This window comes from Tenrec ecaudatus, chromosome 1 (assembly GCF_050624435.1).
Source record: "Tenrec ecaudatus isolate mTenEca1 chromosome 1, mTenEca1.hap1, whole genome shotgun sequence".
Lineage (NCBI taxonomy): Eukaryota > Metazoa > Chordata > Mammalia > Afrosoricida > Tenrecidae > Tenrec > Tenrec ecaudatus.
The window spans coordinates 201,090,430-201,115,434 of NC_134530.1; the positions used below are offsets into that span (position 1 = coordinate 201,090,430).

General features: G+C 35.6%; 2 protein-coding genes across 4 annotated transcripts in view; one reads left to right on the plus strand and one right to left on the minus strand.

The window, feature by feature from the left end:
- TPR (translocated promoter region, nuclear basket protein) overlaps window positions 1–24,338 on the minus strand; it is a 68,188-nt gene extending 43,850 nt beyond the window's left edge. For both annotated transcript variants that reach the window (XM_075528432.1, XM_075528426.1), the window contains exons 1-23: window positions 24,187–24,338; window positions 23,518–23,817; window positions 22,195–22,299; window positions 19,965–20,038; window positions 17,717–17,813; window positions 16,674–16,777; window positions 16,032–16,196; window positions 15,537–15,629; window positions 15,060–15,140; window positions 14,899–14,986; window positions 14,069–14,209; window positions 12,939–13,030; window positions 12,527–12,724; window positions 10,225–10,332; window positions 8,852–9,078; window positions 8,181–8,344; window positions 7,488–7,621; window positions 7,268–7,416; window positions 6,242–6,404; window positions 4,689–4,823; window positions 3,386–3,526; window positions 2,329–2,494; window positions 1,290–1,456 (exon numbers count right to left, since the gene is read on the minus strand). In XM_075528432.1, coding sequence (XP_075384547.1) covers window positions 1,290–1,456; window positions 2,329–2,494; window positions 3,386–3,526; window positions 4,689–4,823; window positions 6,242–6,404; window positions 7,268–7,416; window positions 7,488–7,621; window positions 8,181–8,344; window positions 8,852–9,078; window positions 10,225–10,332; window positions 12,527–12,724; window positions 12,939–13,030; window positions 14,069–14,209; window positions 14,899–14,986; window positions 15,060–15,140; window positions 15,537–15,629; window positions 16,032–16,196; window positions 16,674–16,777; window positions 17,717–17,813; window positions 19,965–20,038; window positions 22,195–22,299; window positions 23,518–23,817; window positions 24,187–24,256 — 3,162 coding nt within the window. In that variant the 5' untranslated portion in view covers window positions 24,257–24,338. The remainder of the gene's footprint in view (window positions 1–1,289; window positions 1,457–2,328; window positions 2,495–3,385; window positions 3,527–4,688; window positions 4,824–6,241; window positions 6,405–7,267; window positions 7,417–7,487; window positions 7,622–8,180; window positions 8,345–8,851; window positions 9,079–10,224; window positions 10,333–12,526; window positions 12,725–12,938; window positions 13,031–14,068; window positions 14,210–14,898; window positions 14,987–15,059; window positions 15,141–15,536; window positions 15,630–16,031; window positions 16,197–16,673; window positions 16,778–17,716; window positions 17,814–19,964; window positions 20,039–22,194; window positions 22,300–23,517; window positions 23,818–24,186) is intronic.
- Window positions 24,339–24,398: 60 nt separating this feature from the next.
- The window catches only part of ODR4 (odr-4 GPCR localization factor homolog), a 53,952-nt gene continuing 53,345 nt past the window's right edge, over window positions 24,399–25,005 (plus strand). The window contains exon 1 of one of the 2 annotated variants that reach the window (XM_075528445.1): window positions 24,399–24,598. The gene's annotated coding sequence lies outside the window, so the exon portion shown is untranslated. The remainder of the gene's footprint in view (window positions 24,599–25,005) is intronic. The other variant, XM_075528451.1, reaches the window with a different exon arrangement.

Genomic DNA, 25,005 nt, shown 5'->3' on the forward strand with positions numbered 1-25,005 from the left:
TGTTGTCTGTCCTCCCCCCACCCCCCCAGGGAGGAAGTCACATGTAGATCCTTGTAATTGGTTCCCTCTTTCCAACCCACTTTCCCAGTATCGCCACTCACACCACTGGTCCTGAAGGGATCATCCATACTGGATTCCCTGCGTTTCTAGTTCTTATCTGTACCAGTGCACATCTTCTGGTCCAGCCAGATTTGTAAGGTAGAATTGGGATCATGATAGTGGGGTAGGAGGAAGCATTTAGGAACTAGAGGAAAGTTGTATGTTTCATCGTTGCTATATTACACCCTGACTGGCCCAATCTCCTCCTCGAGACCCTTCTGCAAGGGAATATCCAGTGGCCTACAAATGGGCTTTGAGTCTGATGATGCCTGATACCTGATCCCTTCGACACCTCGTGATAGCACTGGCTGGTGTGCCTCTTCCGTGTGGGTTTTGTTGCTTCTCAGCTAGATGGCCGCTATTTATCTTCAAGCTTTTAAGACCCTAGACGTTATATCTTTAGATAGCCAGGCACCATCAGCTTTCTTCACCACATTTGCTTATTCACCCGCTTTGTCTTCAGTGGTTGTGTCGGGAAAGTGAGCATCATAGAATGCCAATTTAATAGAAGAAATTATTCTTGCATTGAGAGTACATGAGTGGAGGCCCAATGTCCATCTGCTACCTTAATACTAAACCTATAAATACATGCCAAAAGGTGTATTTCCCCATCTTCATATATATATTTGCTCATGTACATGCCTTTATTTTGACCTATATAAATACTTTTGCCTCCTAGCTCTTTCCTCTATTTCCTTTGACTTTCCTCTCGTCCCACTATCATGCTCAACTTTCATTTGGGTTTCAGTATTTCCTCTTGGTTACATTACCCTTGATCACACCCTCCCAGGCCTCCTACACCCTCCTCACCACCGATTTGGATCACTTGCTGTTCCCTTGTCCCTGGGTTTGTGAGAGTCATACATTCTTAAGAGACAAGGGTAACAACATCTGTCCCATTTATATTTATCACAATGCCTTCCATATAAAACTCACTGCCATCCAGTTGATTCCAACTTAATCCAAACCTCTGTAGTGTTTCCGAGGATATACATTTTTACCACGAGCAGATAGTTCCATCTTTTCCCCCTCAGAACAGAGGAGTTTGAACCACTGGCTGGGTAGTTAGCAATTCAACACCTAACTTACAATGCCCAAGAGCTCCCTATATATAATAGGCTCCTAATGAAGAAAATAACAAGCAACAATGTTAATAGCCCCGTTCGAACTGATTTCAGAATTATATACACCTGTTTTTCCTTGTTGAGGGATTCTTCTAAACTAGTAACCATTGCTCGGTACTGATCCACATTACTAGTACTTGTTTTAAGTCTCTCCTTCAAATCATTCAGCTGCTCTTCTGCTTGTCTTAGCTGACTCCGAAGTTCATCTGCATCGTCTTTATCACTAGCTTGACCTAAAAATACAATGGTACTATTAAAGTCACTTGAAATTTAAGTTATCGAATGGATTATGAAATTAAAAATCAAACGAAGTTAGAAGTTTCTTTTAATTCAGATATCAAAATATAAATTAAGTATTTTTTCATTCATACTCTTCAAAAATGCAAACATTTGAAATCTGTAGTTACAAAATTTAATAAAAATATTTAAAAGAAAGTTTAAATAATTCCAATAAACTGAGGTAGCTAATTGAAATTATAGAACTGTTAATTACCTAAACATTACGATTACTGTAAAACATCAATCTTATATAATTTAGCTCAACTTTTGTTCTTTTTAAAATGCAAAGGAAGATGATGCACAAGTCCAAAAGAATGTTTTTCCAAATCAATCAGATAGAAAGGATTACAGAATACTTAAGCATCTTATACACACAAACACGTTTGTTAGTACACATACTTATAAAGAGTCCTGGAGGCATAATGGCTTAACTGCTAACCAAAACATTGGCAGTGTGAACCTATCCAGTCTGCCTAGAGGTCTGACCAATTTCCTCTCATAACGAGTACAGCTTGGGAGCAGCTTTGTCCTACAGGGTCACTAGCCATGAGTGACAGTACCCCCACAACATACTGATATGTATTAGTATGTGTATGTTTATTCCTTCTAGTAGGAAATAAAATCGAGTAAAAGTTTTGTAAGTAGCATTACCTAGTTTAAAAGGCTGTTAATTTTAAAATGGATGCTCTGCAGTCACAGCAAAATTTCATGAAATATTATTTAACCCGAGGATACCAATGATGAAAGGCTAGAAAGACTGTAGCTACTTACTTAGAAATTATTTTATTTATAATGCAATATTTGTCTTTTTGATGGACTTATTTACCTTTCCCAGTTTTCTGTGAGGACTGAGAAGCAAGCTGGGCTTCCATATTACTGAGGTGTTGTTTCATTGCAGCATTTTCCTTTTGAGCATTTTTTAGTAGTTCTTTTGTGCTAAGATGAAGATTTGACTCAGTATCCAGCTGCCTCTTTGTATCTAAAAGCTGAACCTATAAAAAAATATATGAAATAACCCTGCAAATAGTATCTCAGGCTCCTATATAACTAGAGGCTCAAATTTTCCTTCTTATAGACCCTTAAAATTGTTCAAGAATTTACCCTTAAGCAATTAAAAAAAAAATCAACAAAAAGACATTTAACAATAATTTAAGTCAATGGACACAAGGTAATGAGGAATCATGATCTCTGGGGCAGAAAATGACAGTCTGAACCCTATGATTACTGTAGTTAACTGATTTTGGGAGAATTTCCAGGCAAAGAGAAAGGGAACTGAGGTAGAACCGCAGTAGTCCCATAAGCTGAGGATACAGATCTGAGAGTCCAGGGAAGACTAAAACAGCTTGATTTTATAGGCGAGATACCCAAGAGGAGGGGTCCAATGTTAAAAGAGAACTGTGGGAATCTGCAGAGGTTTCCCGTCGAGCATTCAGCAGAGACTGCATTTGAAACTACCTCCGACAGGGCAAAGAGCCCTCCAAAGAGATGACAGTGAAGAGGGCCTGGCACTCAGAGTCATTCCCAGGAGTCAGCAGCAGACTTAATTCATGGGACACCGAGTACAGTTCTCAGCAATGGAGTCTAGACTGAGCATGGCTATAAGCCTGCCTAATAAATCATAGAAAAGTATGGCTCAAAAGAATAACTTTGGGGCATCTCAGATCAAAACTCTAGAAAAACTGTACAAAAATATCCAATAAAAGAAAATCAGACATGTCCTGACACCCAATCAAATATTATAAAGAAGGCACACAAAAAGGCAAGGACAACTTATAGTTTATAATTAGTCTCTTCAAATTATCTACAGTTGAGCTATGTTCACATGGAGCTAAATAAACTGAACAAAAATAAATTACAGAAATGTACCACTGTAATAGACTTACATCCAGATTTCTAGTAAGGGTATGCCTTTGTTCCACCTCATTTTCCAACTTCTTCTTTAGATGAGATATCTCATGTTCCAGTTTTTCTATCTGGCTACTCAGCCTTTGTTTGCTTTCCGTTTCAGAGCGTTCTAGTATTCCCTAAGTTAAAGACAAGGTTTTTGGTTGGTTTTGAGAAAATAACCAGCTAAGAAATGCCAAGAAAACAAAAGGCTTCATGTAAATCCAACTCATTTCTACGTGAGGATCTGAAATATTTTAACAGTGAAAGAATTTTAACTTTTCTTACTAAAATATTTACATGTGGTAGTTACATATGATTTCATGTCAACTTGATAAATAGGTAATTGGGTAGAGTCCGATCTATCAATTATGTCACAATCTGATTGTTGACTTCTTGTGGGCATGACCTTCTCCTGAGGATTCTGGGAGTTTTCTTTTTTCTCCCTTCCTTCCTGGAGGGAGGGCACACTCTCTCTCTGCTATACCTTCCTGTTGTCAAGCTACAAGGAGTCACAATGCTGGCAGCCAGAGGCCTAGAAATGCTTCCACTGCCACTGAATCCACAAGACTGTCCACCTACTGGACTGTCAGCGTCCTGCATTCAGTATCATTGCATGAGTCTGAAGAGGAATTTACAGGCTAGTATAAGACATATATGGATGGGGTAATGCTGGACATAAGGACTTGATCTGCACTGGGCTGGGATGTCTTTATGATACTTAATTACTTCTTGATATAAAATTCTCTCTTCCACACATACGAATGCCCCTGGGTTTGTTTCTGTAGTCAATATGGTCTAACATACTACTTGTTAGACAAAACCAACACTTTATCATAGTGAGCTTTGCAGGCTTTACGGAAAAATTAAGATCAATGATTTAATATTTCAGCTAACCAAAGTAAGAAACAACCAACCACCATCCACTGCCATCAATCGGATTCTGACTCAAGAGTAGACCTGCGCATTAGGGTTTCAGATACTAAATCTTTGTGGGAGCAGACAACCTCAAACTTCTGTGGAGGAGCTCATGAGTTTACACTGCTGACCTTGTGGCTAGCAGTCCAATGCTTAATTCATGGCGCTACCAGTGCGCGAACCTATAAATGTAAACCTAATGATCCTAGTTTCAATCAATTCTATGTTGAATTTAGAATATGGAAAAAAAATCTCAAAACTCAAATATCCTATCACAGTGACAGGAGACAAATGAGTTTACTAATTAATAAAATTGAAAAGCAATAATGGGTAACTAAACTTAGCTTATATAATCCCTTTTCCTACAACTTTAAAAAAAATTACCTGAATTGTTTGCAGATTAGTTAGCAACAAGTTTTGCCCGCGTTGCTCAGCTAACAAAGACTCTCTCTGCTGAGAAAGACGAACTTCTGATAACTTAAGCATCTCCTTTTCCTTCTTCAAATTTTCAGCTCTTACCTGTGTCAGATACAAGTGAAAGATGATAGCGAATACAGTTAACGCAGGAAGATCCAAAATAATCCCCTCTTTACTATGCAGTTCCTAATACTAATTAGAGGGTTTTCAATATATGAAAAAGTGCAATTCTTTAGTGTTTAATTATGAATTATTAAGCAAAACCTGGGAATGCTAATAAGGAAAACTTTTAAAAATTACAATTACTCATTATTCTTTTCCCTAGTCATTCAGACTTTAAAACAATTAAAAGGCAACAAAAAAACTAAAATGTCAGAGTAAACAACAACAAAAAGCATAAACACCTATGCTATACCGTCTGATCTGCATCGTATTTATTATCCAAGTTTCACTATCTAAGCATGGTTCCTAAGGACCTGCTTGAAGGGTGCTCACTAGTCCATTTTAAATGTAAACTTTTTGTTCATAAAGAGTACTGGGGACCAAGGAGAGTGCACTCAAAATCGGTATCCTCAAAGTTTTTATACACATAAGTCAGATAAACTTACCGATTATAAAGCTTACTGGTTAGAGAAGTGCCCTTAACCACAATGGAGCAGAAGTACATTAAAAATGAAATACAGCTAACTTAATTAGAGCACCTGACCTAACATCTCAACTAATCCATATTTTCATGATTGTCTAAAAAGAACAAATTACTCAGTCCTTAAGTTTCAAAGCCTTTAGAAGTATAACATGGGAAAACAATTCCTGCCTATTTAACAGAAAATTATCAAAAAAGATGTGAGAAATAACATTTTCTAAAAGTAAAATACTATGACAACTATGTCACCATAGAAATCAGGTTAAATGTCCTGACTTCAATATTAATTTAAAGTTCAGAAATTCATTAACACACATTTATACACTGCTTTATTAAAAGTACACAAGAATAAGATATTGATCTTTCTTTAATTATAGAATATTGACTGACACTCGTTTTAAAATGGTTGTCTTATAAGAAAATCTTGGTTTAGCAGAAAACGAATTTCCGTCTTCCTGTTTCAATCTTAAAAGAAATAATTACTCTGCTTATGCACAACTGGCTATTTGGAAATTATGTAAGAACCTGTGATCAACAAACCTCTCAAATATCCAAGTTATAGCAATCAGAAGAATAAAATCCAGTATCCCACTGTACCGTGGGAACCTGATTCCTTGAGAATGCTGAAACCCATGGATGCCTAAGGCCCATATATAGCTGGGGTAGCACTGCATACAACCTATGCACATCCTCTTATGTATTTATTTTATTATTTAATTACAGGTCATTGCTTAATCCTGAGCCACCAAGAATATTTTAGAGCTGCAATTGGTTAAATCCCTAGATATGGAACCCATGGATACAGGGGGCCAACTGGAATAACTAAAATGGAATGTCGAAAACGATAATGCAAACCAAATGGGGAAATTGGTCTCACTTCTGCAACAGCTAGCTTTTCATTTGCTCCTCTCAAATCTTGAGTCATAGTATTGATGATCTGTTCCTGCTTTTGATTTGTTGCCGTGAGTTTCTGATTTCTCTCATGTAGGGATGTTATTTCCCGACGGTATCCTTCAACATTATCTTGTAGCATTTCATAACTTGTATAAAAAGAAAAATAATTTCTATAAATAATTGCATTACCATCTTCCCTAGTTAGTTCCTTGAAAATTACTCAACAGATGTTCAATTTTATGTGATTAATAATGTGAAACTGTTATGTAGTAAAGTGAAACATTCATCCTCCCTTCCCAGCTATACAACACTATGGAGTGGTTAAAGTTCCATGTAAATACATATTTAACATTGAATAACTTTTTAAAAATCCCAATTACATAAAATAATAATGTCAATACTATCAATCTTTATTTTTATAATACTGATTCAGGCATCATTAATCACCATGAGGTATGTAATGTAAGACAGTTCTTGGATGGCTAGTGATGCATTTTTGCCAATCCTTTTTCCTTGGTATAATCAATCCTCGATCTTATTCTCTTGGGAAGTTAAGAGTGGATTTTTATCAACAAGCAACAAAGGTGCTTTATTTCTAAATAGAAAGTGAATTTTGCTCAAATTAACTACCCAGTTCTATCTTATACTTAGAGCAAAAAGGGTGAATAACATTTGCTCAGTTTCTTACTCTGGTGCAGTTACAAATAATTATGGCCCAAGAAAACGCTAGACCCTTTAAGATAAAAAAAGAAAGCTAAAAAGCATAAACTGTAAATTATGAAAATAATTTTTGGAGAGGAACTAATAACAATGAGTGAAAGAAATTAACAAAATGCTCTACACTGATTGTTGATGACTTTGCAACTCTTTTTAATACATTAAAACCAATTAATTGTGTGGTATGGGAATTATGTCAATAAAACTGGCAAGGAAGAAAATCAACCGTTTTGATCTCTTCTGACTGTAACGTTCCACAACTTCGTTAGCTTTTGAATAAGAGTACACTTACCGTTTGGAAGCAAAATCTAGCTGAGTAGAAATTTTGGTATTTTGTGATCGCAATTCCGTAACTTGCTCTTGAAGCTTCTCAAGACGCTCATTTTGTATCTTTTCATTATCTGCCTTCTCTTTCTTGTAATTCTCAAAAATTTCCTGTAGCTAAAAAATTATCAGAGGATGAGACTGTATTCTCTAAGAATTTAATCCAAAGATAGAGAATGATGTTTTACCTGTTTAAGGGCAGCCTTAGCTTCTAGAGCCTCTGTTGACTCAGTAGCAGGCAATTGAGTGGGAGTGGAAACAGTTTGTGACGTACTTGCACGTTTTGGAGTTGACACAAGAGAGATATCTTCTAAATTTGAAGCTTTAAGGAAATAAAAAGACTGATAAAACGCATTATCAGCTTTGATAAGCCAGTTTAATCTAAGATCTGCATGTAACCACACCATTACCAAAATCAGCAAGAAAGGGTTAAACTGGAGATGAGTGGAGCTATAAAACATGAAATCTGTTTAATTTTTATGTTTAATTGTGTTAAACTAAAAAATTAAAAATATAGTAATAAATTTCAAGGAAATTAAAAATAAGTACAATAGTATATTCTAAGGTATAACAGGTCCTTCTAAAATTTCATGAGACAAATGCCATCTCTCAACTCCTTTTTTCTAAGAACTTTTGGGCAACTACTACAGTGTCTTCAACAGTGGTGTGAGGACTTCCACAGTTTTCATAAAATGCTGGGTGCTTCCCATTTTTATGTAAAAAAACCGAGTGATGCCCAAGAATTGATGTTCAATGAAATTAGGCAGTCAAATATGAAGCAATCACCATCAGGGCAACTATTATTTAGAGAGCAACATCAGTTCCCCATTACACATTTCAGAAATAATAAGAAACTAGTAAAATAGCATATAAAAACCTACTTTGTAATGGGATGACAACTCCTGTTGTTTGTGACAACAAAATACGGTACATGTCACGCTGACGAACTATGGAATCGGCAAGATGCGCCTGTTGCTGCCGGGACTCACGAAGTTGTTCCAATTCAGTGAGAGCATTCTCAAGTTTGAGTTGAAGTTCAGTGATTCTATACAGGAAATAAAACCAGTCTATTCAAAACCTAAGATTGAGATTTTATGATTATAATTTCTCTTGTAAGTTAACTAGGCATTAAAAATACAATATTCACTTTCTTTAATCTTTTCCGCCCTTCTGCTATTATTTTGAGAATCACTTTTTAAACCTTTGCCAATGCTATCAGAAAAATATTGTTTGCAAAAAAAACCTCTCATAAATTCTATTCAGTCCAAACTCAATTTTCTTTCACAGCCATTTGTTCTCCTCTGACACCAATTAAAAACAAAACCATTTTGCTTTGTTAGGGCAGTCCTTATAAATCCTTCAAGACTCAGTTTCTAGAAGTTTGATAGATTCTCTGAATCTGAGCTAGGTTCTGCATGGCTACAAAAATGTTCACACTAAGAGACTTTCTTTTTTCCTTTTCATTTATAACAATCACATTAGAGGAGAGCTGAAAACTAGTATTCAATGTTTACTGAACAAACAAAATTGTTTTTATTAGTCAACTGCTTACTTGGATGAAGTTGTTTCTTTTTCTTCTCTTTCTTTAGTTTCTCCAAGTTCCCGAAGAGCCACTAAAAGACGCTGATTTTGTTGTTGAAGTTCTTCGATGTTTCTGTACGATACGAGGTGCTGTGATATTACTTCAGATGAGCTACTTATATCAGCAGAGCTGACTTCCTCATCACGAATTACATGGTTACCCCTTGCTTCTTCAAGTTCCATCAAAAGCACTCTAATCTAAAAAGTAAATGAAGACTTCTTATGCTATAAAATATTACTGGCTTTAATTCTGAAGATTTGAAAAAATGAAAATATTACTTGGAAAAGCTTCAATTATCATTAACTTAAGTTGTTACCATAAAAAAAACTATCAACCTTTCTTATTAGATATTAGAATTTAAATAATCTTAGAAAAGCTTAATGAAAATTATTTTAAAGTTCTAGACAAGTGTGTAATGAAGGTTTCTCACTCTAAAAAAATGTAGCCAAACTACAATTTCGACATGTGGTCCCATTTTTGTAAAATAATACATACATCTATATAGCTAGGTTAAGGAGCTTTGAAAAGTTCATCAAAAATTGTTTCGTTTCATTCTATTTTTTCATACTTTTTGAAAGTCCCTTATATATTACCTCTGTATGTAGTTATATATATATTACATGGAGGGGGGGTGAAGGGGGCAGGAAAGCATAGAAAAATAGACTTCCAAATAAAATGTATGTATCAAGACAGTAAAAATTTTATGCATGTGTTATTTGTGTGTACACAAAAAATGTGAAATATAAGTCAATAAAACTTAAAAAAGGAGATAAATACAAATGTGTTATCAAATGGTGTCACAAATACTTTTAAGAATTCTCTTATTAACACAAAAAATGACTTGTGCTTATTAAAAAATACCAAGTGGTATAGTAATAAATGTGGTAGGATACTATTTTAGCGAAAACTATCAACACTTATTTATGTAAATATTTGCTTATGTTCATTTGTATTGCATATTAAGAAAGCATTCCAAATACATAGCAGTCTGTTAACTTGGTTACTCCATCAGAGGCCATTTTATGTAAAAGACGACTTATTTTTTAAAAAATATTTCATTTATTAATATTTGAGAATTGATATTAAGTATTTTAAGAGAAGATAAGTGGAGAGTGAAGAGGTGCTATGGAGAAACATTAACTAGCTATAATTGTGTAAGACTACATCTGTAATTTGAATTTCATTTAGGGCAGTTCTATCTTAGATACTCATACACAGATTTACCTTCACTAAGGATCATGGGTAAAAAACAGTATGACAATGGTATTGGGTAGGCAGTTTTAAAAACTAAGAGAGACATCCACATGCAAATAAACAGAACATGCATCAAAAAAAATTCTAACCTGTTGTGAAAGATCTTTTATTTGTATTTCCATTCTTTGATTATCTCTTTCAAGAACAGACGAATGCTTGTTTGCTTTATCAGTGTCTTCCCTCATTCGCTGAATCTCCTTTAAATTTGCAATAAAATTTTAAGTGAAAAGTCTGTATTTCCTGGCTAGACTTACTGAAGTGACACAGATATACAAATAATAAAAATGTACAGCATTCAAATACCATTATAATCAACCTATAAATGAAAGCATCTTATACAATGTTAAAAATAATTCATTACAATTGAGTCAATTCCACTCATAGCAAGCCTGTAAGACAGAGTACAATTGTACCTTTGCGTTTCTAAGGCTATATATATCTTTAGAGGACAAGAAAGCCTCATTTTTCTCCCAAGGGAGCAGCTGATGGTTTTAAACTGCTGACCTACAGTTAGCAGTCTAATGTGAAACTCACTACGCCACCAGGGCTTCTTAAACAACACAGCCGGTTCTAGAAATGAGAAATACTACATATATATGAACATACATTATTTCTTACTATAATAAACAGTGCTCATTCTCGAAAGGAGAATCATGGGAATTTAGCCCTCACCATAATCACTGTCAGAATCTTACTGCCATACCAAACTCATAGGCTATCAAATGATACCATAAAAATACTTTCACAAGAATTTTTTTACGATTAACCATCATTACAAAGGCCATCAAAATAAGCCTTGAAAGTAAAAAACAGACAATTATAAAACTTTGGATAAGCTTCATAAGTTTAGAAAGGTGACACTCAGAATTATTTAAGATGCAGCAATTAGATCATACAAGTCTATTAAAAAATATATAGGCTATACAATGTTTTACTGGATGGTTTAAAGGAATGCTTTAAGAACATTACTACAAAGACACAGTATCCTTATAATCTTTAATGTTTGGTTTCAAATACATGCAATTTTGCATCTTAATGTATTATTTTCAATAAAAATGTTTTTAATAGACGTGATAGATCATATTTATCTTTCTGGTTCAGATATGGTTGAGCAGACTAGCTTAAAGGTGTACCTACCCAATTCCAGTAAAAACTAAAATAATTAAAATAAAGTTGGCTAATATTCATGAATCAGCAATGGTACAAATCTCTAGATGGGATTAATATGTCCAAGTAAGGAAACAGCCTGGTCATGAAATCAAAAGAGCCCACCCAACATATGACTATGGGAAAATGTAGACGGAAGGACTCCTGGCATATGGTAATGTCAGAAGATTCAACTTTTAAAAAGCTGTGGAAATTAAATCCCTCAGCAGTTGCAATAAATAATAAATAGATAAAATTTCAAGGATTTTTATTATTCTTACTGCATATTATTGGAGCAATAAAAGCTTTTTTTCCCTTCAGTGAATAGTTACTGTTATTGATTCTTAAGCTGCTCTACCACTCTTTATCAAACAAGCAGATAGAAGGAAATATTTTCTAACATACTTGGAACCTTAAAGAAAGAAAACATTTTGGAAAATATACAATAAAAACCTGTAATAAACCCTTGTGATACCAATGAGAACACAAAGACCATGTAAATGTTTGTACACAACTGCTAAAACTGTAAAAATTGCTAAACATCACGTATTTAGTTAGGTTCCCAATTACATATAATCAAGTTGAATTTAGGATTAACCATAAATTATAAACTGCAATAGCATCAGCAGTAGAGGTTTAATTTCTAATGGAAAAGAAAAAATTACCTTCAAAAAGAGAAAGTTATCTGCTTAGAATAGACACAATCTGATCTACTTGAACTGCTTAAATAAATTTAATAGGTTACAGATCTCCTTAGTAATTTACTAAGTCTCCTAAAATTAAAAAAATTGAGTATAAGCACTCTTACAATTATTAATTATCTTAATAAAAGATAATTATGTATTTTCTTGGCACTCCCGATAAACAGTAAAATGCATGTAGATTTGCCAAAGTGTGAATTAAAAAATGAAGTCCTATGATCAAACAGCATCTTTTCTAAATGGATCATCCTGTTTGACAAAGAATGATATGCTAAATGAGAGAATTCTAATACAAAGCGATTATTATTGTAATTTGAAGGTAATCCCACGGTGGTTTGGATATATACCCTCTAAGAGAGAATCTAAGGAGAACAGAGTGAATGTAAAAGGCTCTCGTCATTTCAGTTGACTGCCAGTATAACTTCTTGTGATTATAAACTGTTTACCAATATAATGAGAGGTTTCGCAGTATTCAATTATCAAGGAACTAGTTATTAATCTATACCTTTTTCCCCCACAGCTAAAATTTGGGAATGGTACCAACCTTCATAGCTTGTTCAAGCTTAACAGATAAACTCGCCACTGCTCTCTGTGCACGTTCGTACTCTTCACGCTGCCGTTTTAAAATCGGTGCTTTGGCTTCAACTTCTTTTACTATCTCATCTAGATACTTATTAATTCTTTTGTTCTCCAGTTTTTCCAGAAGCAACTGATCCTGTGTTTCCACATAGGCATTATACAACTGAAAACAGAAGAGGGATCTCTTCACTTTAAGCAGGATACCAGTATGTAGGCCCAGCTAAAGTCAACCCAAATACTTTTTAACAGCTGTACAAGATGGATGTGTTAACATTCTACAGCCCCAAGAATGATCAATCAGATGATGTAAGAATAACTTTTGAGAGTTCTGAACATTAATGCCGAAGAAAACTAGCAAGTCTTATTATCATCTTTACCTCAGTTAATTTCATGCCGGGTTTCACTATCTTAGCAACAGCTGCTGCAGTCGGAGACATGGCGGCAAGTTCTTCTTCAGATAGAATGGCTCCTGTGCCCGAAATACAAGTTTAATACATGTTCATTAAATTGCCAACTAAAGTCCACTATTGTTTATTTAAAAACAATCACGAGTGACATCTCTGCACATTACATATGGATTCCTATGAAAATGTAGAAATATTAGTCATGTAACGCAAGCCAATTCTTTCAAAATAATCACATGGTAATGCTGGTTAGGGACAGGAGGAGGATTTCTGCTCTGCGTGTTACGGGAAGGAACAAAGACACTGTGACAAAAGGCTTGACCCTTGAAGTACGGCCCTAGGGGCTAGTTTGACACAGAATGCCACTCGGAGATAAACCTGCAGTGTTCTAAAACATGTGACCTAGAGCCACAGGCAAGATACATTTGAAAGAAAGGGAGCAAGACTCAAGGAGGACTGGACAACTGATCAGGAAGTTGTCTGACCATTTGTAAAGCGTTGACTTCACTCGCTCTTTGAAACTGCCATAGAAAAAGTAGAAATGTCCCCTGCACAACATCCCTTCTCAACTCATGAGAGGGAAGTCTATATAGAAGTTTAGCTTATCTATGCTTAACGTGTCTTTCTCACCTGCAGGGAAGGACCAGCTTCATTTCTTAAGAAGTGGCTCTATTACTTTAAATAAAACTGGGGCTTAACTGTGTGTGCGCGCTAAGCTTATCTCTGGACCCTTACAAATCACATGTTCTGGGACTTTTTATTTACCCAACGGATGATAAACCTAGGCACCAAACAGTTATGTGAGAGGTTTCAAAGTTTTAAGGAAAAAATGGAATTAAAAGATTTTAGAATTTTCCCACCAACGTTTTGAAGCTTCTTCACACTAAAAGTATCCTGGAAAATGATATACACTTTTGTAATCAATTGGTACTTAATAACTGATAATGCCATAAGATATGGGTTAAAAATATTACATTTAAAACAAAAAACACATGTAACTTAATGCAATTAATTAAATCAAAGCATAACAAAGAAATACTATTGACTACAGCATAAAGGAATCCTAGTATCGTAAGCCACAAATCAGAATAGATTATTCATACCTTTACGTTTTGTAGCAGAAAGCAAGTCATTTGCATTTTCCAGTTCCTTCTCTAAGTTCCGTATTTTCTCAAGCATTTCTTTTTCCATTTGATCTTTCGATTCTTCCACCTCTAGAAGATGATCTTGTATTGCTTTGCTGGCTACATGCATGTTTGAAGATAAAATACCAAAGAATTATGATTTTGTAACTTACAAAAGGTAGCATTCTTTTTTCATTTGACTGACATTAAATTCTAGAAATGTTTTGCTTGACATTACTAGCTGAAACTGTCACTATGCTTAGAATTTCTCAAGCAACGTTTCCTGATAAATATGCCTTCCATCTTGCTTTTTATCCATAAGAGGAACATAAAGACACTGGATGGTTAAAAAAAAGTACTATGGGAATATTTTTGGTATTAATTTTGATCATAAGCTTGTAAAATAAATTAAAGAGCTTAAACTACACAAAAGCATGAATTTAAGAACACCGAGAGCTTTGCAATATCCTACTGACAACACAAAAAGACTGACTTATGAATTAAAGATGCCCAAATAATCAATCTATACACACTAAGCAAAGAAAATGTCTCAAAAAATGGAAGAAATGTTCCCATTAGAAATGAAAATGATACAGATAAGGCTACTTAATACAAGAAATAGAACAGCTATCCCTATTTTCAAATACAGGTTTGCATCCACAAGTTTCTTAATCCAAAGATCTTTCTTCTATACCAGTTTTGCCCCTGATAAATGTTAGTCTGATTTCTATAGCCAACATTCAAAATTGAAAGGTAAAGAAAGGTAATCTATTTAAAAACACGATATTTTACCATATTTTAAAACTCACCTTCTCCAGCCTCTTTCAAAAGCTTGTGTAGCTCCTCCACTGCTCCCGTCAATTCACTGCTCTTTGCTTCCGAGTCGTCAGCAGCACTCTAGAAATTAAAGTGCTGCATTAACAACCACGATTGCATCAATATGACATCAAACACCGAATGGGATATTTACCTTGTACAGATTAGAGAGCTTTATGTGAGCATTCAATTCATTGTGGAACTTCTCTTCCATACTGGCTTGCTGTTCCTTGGCCTGTAAAAAGTAGCCCAATTGTAATATGAGTCTCTAGTTTGACCAGAATTTGGAATGTTTACCAAATATCAAGGAAAAAAAATTCAATTTAATCTTTCTCCAAGAGATAAAAACACCAAAATTAAAAGCTCACCAGACAATAGATGAAGCACCTGAAGAAAATATTACTAAAGTGGAATCATTAAATGATATCGAAATCAACCCAAACTGAATTTTTAAACAGTATTTTGGTGATAGCACATAACTGCTATTCCTGATTACAGCTATCTTAGTTTAGCTACATTTAGCCTGTTGGTGTCAGTGTCAGGAACAGTTTAAAACATGAAATCATATCATAAACAGCTTCATGAATGCTTACATAGTTTTGTAAATAATAGCTTAAAGTAACATCTATACCTCTTTCAATTTGATTAACAGATCTTCTACGTGCTTTTGAAGATGCTCATTGGAAGTTTTCAAGCCATTCATTTGTTCTTCCATTCTAGAAACCTAGGAAGATAGGCAGAGTAGGAAAGTATGTGGTATTAAGTGGAATTAATTTCACATAAAGCTATGTTGCTCAGCAAAAGCAAAACGAGTGCATAAAGACAAATTACGTGAAACGTGCATTTATGAAACCACAATAATGTAATAATGTATATAAGTCACAAAAAATACCACTATTTCTTAAATACGTGTTTTAGGAAAAACAAATCAAACAATAGGGTATCAGAGCTCATTAAAAAACAAACCCTTAACTTTTTCATTTAAATGAAATTTTGATTTCCTGGATTATAAATGAGTTGAACCCCGATCTTAGAACACACTTAAGACATGATTGAATGAGTTTTTTACTGGCACACAGATGGCAATAACCTGTGTGGCAAAAGGTAACAGTTTTTGCTTATTTACCTCTTCTTTTTTGTTTTCAAGATTAGATTTCAGCTCTAGAATCTCATTTCCTTTTTCTCTACCAAGAGCCAGCAGTTCATCAGTTTTGGTTTTCAACTCTGTATTCAACCATGTGTTCTGATTATGTAGTAACTCCTTTTCTTGCTCCAAACGTTTTTCACGATACTAAAGAAATCCAAGATATTTAGTTACACAGAACTGTTCTGTCAACAGTTATGGAATACAAGCAGTATTTTATTTTAAAATAGAAATAAATACTTGCAGGCATTAATAGGAAACACAATCTATCACATAAGTACAACAAAATTAAACTTCAAATAAGCAAAAGAGTTCAATCCAAACTGGCCTAACGTGGAATCCACTGACAGAGCACAGCTTTTACCCACCTTCACCAGCGGTGCTGTGGCTATGAGTTGGGCTGCAATCTTAAAGCCGCAGCAGCTCTGCATCAAAGACTGGGCTTTGTACTCCTTTGAACAGTGAACACGCTAAGATTCCCATAGGGGTCTCCATGAGTCAGCATTGACTCGATGACAGTGCGTTTGGGTTAATACGTAATTGACTTGTCTGTGTTTACATTTTAATTTGGTTAAACCAGAGCAAACCCAGTATTTTATGCATTAGAAGTAATTTGTTACTTGCCTTCACAGAAACATCAGAAGCTTGAAGCTCATCTAATTTTAACTGAAGTTCACCCTTTGTAGTAGTACTATCTTTAAGTTTTTCATGTAGACGTTTAACATCCTCTGTAATTTAAAAACAGAAAACAAGTTTGTAAAAACACCAATTCATTTCTAAAGATAAAAACATTTAATACAAAGTCAGTTGTTCTAAATATCCCCATTTTAACTTTCATATGCTATACTCAATTACCAATACAATTTTAACCAATTGGTTATAGAGTATGCAAATTTGTGTACATTCAGTCAAACACATGACCAAGACCAATTACTTTAAATGCAGCACCATAAGTTAATATTCAACATTTTAATTTTCCTTAAAATCTGTACTTTGTGGCATACAGAACATATTTAAATTCTTTATAATCCTTAACATGAAAAAATTACTTTTATTCAACTCATGAGCTGAATATCAACAAAAATTCCAAAGTAACCTTAACTACAACTGGAATTATAAATACTTTATAGTAACATAAATACCTAGAAGTTCTCCCTTTTATTCTATAAAAATAAATTTTAAACACCCTATAAAAAGAAACCAAAGGCCACTTAATGTCTTTAGATAAACCATTAAGTCATGTGCACTTGAATTCATCAGCCGTACTGTATATTACGTGTTTTTTATATTCCACACATATTTGTTTTATATTCCTGCTTCTGAAGCCCTTAATCCTATTTACTTTTGAAAACGGTCAATCATTTAAGGTTTTACACTAAATGTTTATGAAGTCGTATTTGTTTAAGGCAAAAATTCAACCTCCACAAGTGAACCGTTTCCAGCTAAGTAACATAAAAAACACTATTATCATATTACAAGTAAATCCTGGACTCAAAATGACCTAACTTTTCATTTGTACAGTAGAGTTGGAGGAAAAAGCTAGATTATTCTGAGCTTCATCCTAACACATGGTAAAAGAATAACAGAAATGGACTAGGATTCACTCCTAGTCCTGTTACAATAGAACAAAAAATAAGGCTGGAAACTAAAGTATTTATTCTTCATACCTGTTAAATATTCAAGTTCTTGAGATAGTCTCTCATTGGTTCTAATTAAATCTCTCTTCTCAGCTTCTAATTCTTCCTTAGTTCTTGTAAACTGAGTCTGCGATATAATGAAGTGAAAATTTACATAACTGAGTCAACCAATATAGAGCCACCAACACAAAATTCTCACTTTAGTTTATAATAGCGTCAGTTTAAAAATGGTTGGCTTTCTTTCCCTTACATCATATTTATTAAGTTTATAAATTAACTATAACCTCAACAATTCTGTTCATACTCTGGATACTCTATTGTTTTTTCCTTAGACTTGTTAACTATTCTGATGTCACTCTTATTTTAAAGACATGTGTCAATTAAATATATCTTGCGTGAATATTTAATTTTTTGCTTATAGTATTTCAAGAACTGGAATTAGATTTTGATTCTACTTAATTCACACAGAAATTTCCTAGAAAATGACTTAAAACTTTAGTGTATCTTGCCAAATTGCCTTCAGCATAGTAAGGATCTGAATTTATATGATTTTTCCGTCACTTATGCAAATACCAAGTGAACCATGCCAAACCTAAAGATTACTATTAATGAATGAATGCCAGAATGTAAAAGAAATTGTTGCTACTTCGGAGATGTGAAAATTATTTTTATCTGCTTTTCTCTCAGTAAAACTTTAGTATAACAACTTTTATATTGCCACTGGCTATTTTGTGTTGTTCTCTGAATTAATTTTAGTTTTTTAAAGTCATTTTATTAGGGGCTCATCCACCTTTTATCAGAATCCATACATACATTAATTGTGTAAAGCACATTTGTACATTCATTGCCCATAATTTTAGTTGTTTAATCCCCTTTGAATAGTATTCTTACATTCTGAAAATATGTACAAGGGTTCTTTAAACTTAGCGGGAAAAGTCCATTATAATGCCATTTATTTTTCCGTAAACATTCTAAATTTCCTCATATTAATGATAATAAAGAGTCAAAAACTATTTTTTAAAAAACTTTCTTATTACATTTTCGTTTTTCTAATGCATAAGTTTAAACTTTTATCGAATAATTACTTATCATAAATTTCCAACACTGTCTTATTGCGTAGAAACTCTCAAAAGAGTAGTCAAATGAGTCACACAGCATTCTCTAGCTGCTTCACATGTCCTATTTTAACATTTTTAACTTAAACTTGAAACTGTCTGGGTCAGTGTGAGATCCTGACCCATCTTGGTCTTCTATTTCCATTCTTCCCTCCCACGGGGCAACTTTACAAAAGTGATCAAACAAATCCAAACGCACTGAAGTGCTTTGAGTTACTTCGACTTATGTGCAATATATATTTTCAGGGCTTTTGGATTCCACCCTAAGAATCTGAAATTTTTCATGTGTATAAATATACATTTTTTTACCAAAATGCAGATCTTGGTGACATATACTGCAAGCCACAAAAAAACCAACAACAAAATAATGTCTAATATATTTGGTTTTACTTTTTGATTATTTGGTTCTATAATTTTTTTATGCTGAGCGTTCTATCAATTTTATATACTTTTTAAACAATTTAATTTTAAATTAGGTAGGCTTTACATTTTAGATAATCAACTATGCACTCAATAGTGCAAATCATGAATCAAAATTTAAGTAAAATATCTGAATTTAAAAAAATATAATTTCTAATAAGTTATTTATAATGAGTCTAGCATTCCCAGATTATTTGAGCAGAATTTTCTTTTGCTTACAAATTTGAAGAAATTGTTTTGTTCAATACCAAATCTTTTACTTTCAAAATGAAAAAAAAATTATATATTTCTTATCACTATTAAAAGAAATGGTTAGAAATGTAGAATCTCCTAAAATAACCCAATTTTACAAAAAGATCTAGACCATACAAGCATTTAGAAATTAATAAAAGGAAGGAAACTGGGTAGGCAAGCTGATGATAGGTAGATAAGAGATGGATCCCTATAAATGCACTCTCTGCCAAGCTCTACAACACTGTACCTTTAACGAGATTTCAAAGTCACAACTCAAGGGCCGTCTAGAGAGTATATCAGAGAGATACTCTAGTGCGTAAAAGGAATGTTCTATCAATAAACTATATAAAGATCCAAGTAATAAAAGCATTTATGGATTTTTGTTAGCAATTTTCCCTAGGACGTTTTTCATTTTTACATTGATAAAATAAATGATAAATACACTAGAACAGAAACGCTCTCTAGTATTTTGTTCCACTTAGCTTTATCCACAAGAATAACACTTTTACCTGAAAGGTAATATTGCGATCATTGACAATTTCAAGGTCTTTGTTTTTCTCAGTTAGTGTCTTCAGCTGATTGTCTGCATAAAAGAAATTTTATGACAATACATACATTAGCTTACAAATTATGATATGTACTTTATCTAACGGTCACCAAATGACATTATAAACATGAAGAAGCAGGCTCAAGAATGAACTGCACAGTATTATATTCCAAAAGTATGAACACAATCAAAATTCACTGATTTCTTATGCCAAAATTCTAAATGTGTTTTATGTCTCCAAAATTATATAATGCAATAGTTCGGGCGAACATCTGCAATCAGCAAATTCCTTAATTTTCAGTGGAATCTTAGATTGTAAGAAGTAGTGAATTATGTGTACTAAACCAAACCCACTGCCACTGTGTTAATTCTGACTCACGGTGGCATACGAGAGAGCATAAACTGCCCTACCGTTTCTCAAACCTACCATCTTTAAGGATACAGAATGCTGCCTTTCTCTTAAGAAAGAGCAGGTAGGTTCTAACAGCTGACTTTTTGGTTAACAGCCAAGCACTTACCCATTGATTTGTGCCAAGGCTAATATTATATACATAAAAATTGGAACACTAAGTTTAAAAAATAATCACATTGAGAGTAATTACAATATCAAGACTATCTTACATATACAACCAACTGTAACAATAGGTATTTATAAATCATTTTTATCACTCTAAAGAGAACCTTTAAACTCAACACCATGAAGTTGATTCTAGCATAATTCACCCTAAAGGACAGAGTAGAATGGCCTCTGTGAATTTGGGGACTGTTAATTTTTATGGGCGCACAAAGCCTTATCGTTCTCCTGTGGAGCTGCTCGTGGTTTTGAACTGCTGACCTTGCAGTTAGCAACCTAACATAACTCACGACGCCCTTTAGCTTGAAGGAAAGAAAACTATGCATGTTATTATATTATTAATTCCTCAATCTCCATTCACTGTGAGGACTCTTTCTGTTTATGTGGTTTGCCTCTAAATATTTGCAGATTAGAAAAAACAAAACTGTTCTTTCATCAAACCCTATCAGTGTTATATTCTGGCAACTTAATAAACTATTACTACTACTACTTTCAATCTTAACTTCTACATAAACAATTGACTCATTAAAAAAACAGAATAGTCTAAATTTTCTATTTTATTTTAATGCTTTTTACTGCTTTTCAGTCATGCAGATTTGAAATGGAAACTAAAAATACAAACATCCTTCACCTACAGGGAGGTACACTGTTGATACTAATCTTCATCAATCTAGTTTTATCCCTAACTTTTACCCTTCCCACAAATGTCAAAATATGCTGTAATCAATCAACCATTTTCCTGAAATTCTTTAGCACCATTGCGAAGGAAAAGTTACAAACAGATGTGTTTATGTCCTACCACAAACATGTTCACTCTGTCATATACATACATTAGGATCTTAAGTTAGTGATATTCAATAGTGGCAAAAGTAGTGGAAAAGTTATAACCCAGATGATGGAGACAATGACACGGATCTGTTAAGAAAGGATGGCTTAACAGCTTCCTCGACTAGTTAACAGTCACCTGTCTTCCTTTCACAGAAATCAAGTCTATTTACATTTAAGTGAAATTAAGTATTTTAGATATGCTCTAAAAAAGTACTAACATTGGCTTTCTTCAGTTGAACACAAAGCCTGAGGTATACCATCCTCCCAAGACATGTCAGGACCTTTAGCTAAAATCCTGTAACCCACCATAGAAGATAATGGAAAGAAAGTAAAACACCAAAGTCCATCTGTTCACTAGAAATGAGACTAGAAATGAGCCTTAAAGCTTCACAGATATGTATTAAACTTACAACAAAAGAAAACACAAATGTATCAATAATGGAATCAATATGCTTTACTCCCTGTCATAAAAATCACTCTTTGTTTTCGAATGTATCACAATTGTTAAGGCTCTGTAAGCTTAGGTCAAGCCATTTCACAGTAAAGGGACTGTGGTAAAATTTGCATATGGCAAAATAACTGTTAATAGCAAAGTCAGATTAGAGCCCACGCCCCCCCAGTCCTTAGCACTTGTAAATTATCTAGTTTGTGGGGAAAACACATATAAATGAAAACAATGTATGTGGTAATCTGTATTTCCACATACACAATATATTTCCAAACACATAGAAGTGTTTGAAGATCACAATATCCTAAGAATACTTATAAAAACATGACATTCAATACTTACTAAGTTTTTCTAGTTCAAGTCGCAAGTTCTGACATTCTTGAGTTTCATTCACAAGCCTCTCCTGACTGTGGGATAGTCTCTTCTCTATCTCAAAATACTGTTGTTCTACAAGGAAGAAAATCAAGCACACACACATATGTATTTTAAACACTGCCATTCAGTCTCAATAATGTTAATTTTTATAATTTAGTATACAGAAAGCGATGGGTACTAGAATTACACAACAAGTGGAAAGATCTGAGTAGAGAGAAACAAATTATGTCTTGAATAGAATGCTATTAAACACTTCCAATGGATTTATAAGATGAAAGAAAATAGGCCTAAAGTGCCTTTACAAAATATTTCATATGTCAACTAAATTTATAAACACCTCGACTGAAAGCAAAGCATTATATTTTATTTTAGATTTTCTTCTACATCTATCAGATTAGCATGGGGCAAAACTAAATACTTATGTGTGCATATACACGTTATTATACACATCCATACAGGTGTATACCTATACATCAGACATACCTATACGCAAGAAAGCTGTTTACCTAAAAAGTGCTTTGCTTCAATAGTTTATTTTAAAGCATCTGAGAATATTACAATATGAGTATTAATAAATTATGAAGTTTATATCAAAATAAACATGCAGGTTTTCATAGGCCTAATTTTAGCAAAACATCAAATGCAGAGGTGATCCTTAATATTCACTGAGTACAGAAAGAGCAGAATGCAATGTATTACGTTGATCTGGGGATGCTGAGCACTAATTTTCAACATTAATTCTACCCGATAATGGCACTTTTTTTGCAGAAAAAAAGAATCCAACATTCGCTCCTATATTTCCAGGACGGCGTTATGCACATAAACACGTTTTTGTGAACATTTTCCAGGGCCACAGAACACCTAGGAATAACCAGATGACAAAGGACGTGGAATGCAGGCGATTCGAAAATTAACAAGTAAATCAGCCGATCCATCAATAACCACCACTGAGCGTGCCGAGAAAACAGGGCTGCGGAGGAAAGGAAACTTGGGTATTCAAAGCTTGGTGAGGAACAAAGGGTAAAGCGGGACCTGAAGGGCGGTTAAAAAAAAAGATCCTCGGGCAAGTTGTGTCCACGAAGCCAAAGATGCAGGGAAAGAAGCTCCGAGAGACTCGGATGCGAAACGAGCGGGAAGCACTCTCCGCGGTGACAGGAGAAGGGCACAGGCGGCCTAGGGTGCCCACGGGGCCGGGAAGCAGGGCCGGGGCGTGCAGAAAATGGGCGCGCGCCGGCCGTCGCCACTGGGAATCCCTCAGGGGACGCGGGGCGGGAAGAGCGGCGCACTTACCGCTCTCCACCTTGAATTTTTCGTGCCGCCCTTTGAGGCCATCGATCTCGGACTGCTGGTCAGCAAGGAACTTCTCGAGCTTGTTCTGGACCGACTTAGGCAATTTGTTCAGCTCCGCGCGCTCCAGGACTTGCTGCAGCACCGCCGCCATGTCGGCGGGGCCAGGGGCCGCAGCAGCCGTTGAGGCAGCAGGGAAGCAAGACGAGGGCCAGGCGAACGCAGAAGGAGGCGCCGCGGTCTCCGTCGCTTCGCTCTGGAGCTCCCGGGAGCCCGCCCGCCTCAGACTCCCGCGGCGAGACCCTGGGAAATCGAGTCCTCCGCTAGCTGGGGCACCAGTAGCAGCTCGGGGGCCGCGCCCAACGTGCGCGCGCAGCCGCCGGGGCTATGAACTCTGGGAACTCGAGTCTAGAGATGGCGCCAGGCAGCCCCGCCCCCAACCCACCATCCCATTTCCGGTTTCCCCGACCACGCGCTTCAGGTAGAGGCCTCTGGGAAATGTAGTGTTTTCCACATTCCCTTCAATGAGCTCCATTTTCGTTTGGCTTCCTCCCCTCTCCCCGCCCCCCAAAGGGCAACCGTCTGGTAGGACACCGCTGTCCGCGCGATGGCGCTACGGCCAGGCGAGCATCGTCGACGCGCGCCCCTCCTTGAAGAACAAGAGGACCTTACCTTCGTAGCCTCGAGATGTCATGGGTCGTCCTCTTTGGCGGTTTCTAGACACTAAGCCACTAGAGGGCATCGGTCCAAGCAAGGCCGGACAGCGGGTGCCAGGCTACCGCCACGCTCTCAATGGCGCCCGGAAGGGGGCGGGGTGGCGACCGCAGTTGCTTTGGCAGAAGCCCTGCAGAGCTGGGAGGTGGGGCGGGTGACGCCATCAGTCTGCGCCAACGAATCACGAGCTCTGGAGCCTGGGGTGGAAGTGAGGCGTGGGAAGTTGGTCGCTTTGTGATGCCTTCACGCACTCCGGAACTGGAGAGGAAGCTGAACCTGGGAAGAAAAAAAACATTGCCCTGAAGCCCGTGCTACCACTGACTTGACATGTCCACGATTTGATTGCTACGCGTGCACTTTCTGAGTACAGGTGAGTCAGTGTAATACATGTGTTTACGATTGTGTTTGCGCACTTAGCTACAGAAAGCCCCCCCCTTTTATATTTTAACTTCAACATACATTGCTTTACCCATCAGCCGGATTAATTTGTATCTACCCCCTAGTTAGCGATCTTTTCTTTTAGGGAGAAAGGAGGCGATTAAGTGTAAGAAACATATGGACGGACGCAGTACAAACCCAGATCCACCTCTGACAACCTCATTTGAAAGTGTACCGAGCTGCTATTGACTACTTCTGTGTAATTCATAAATATAAGGGGTGCGATTAATTTTCTCAGGAAGAAAATTTCAAGAAAGCAAGAGATAACCCTTTTGCCACCTGAAATGCAGGTATTTTACCTTGGCGCGTTGCAGCCAATATCCACACTCAAAGTCAGAA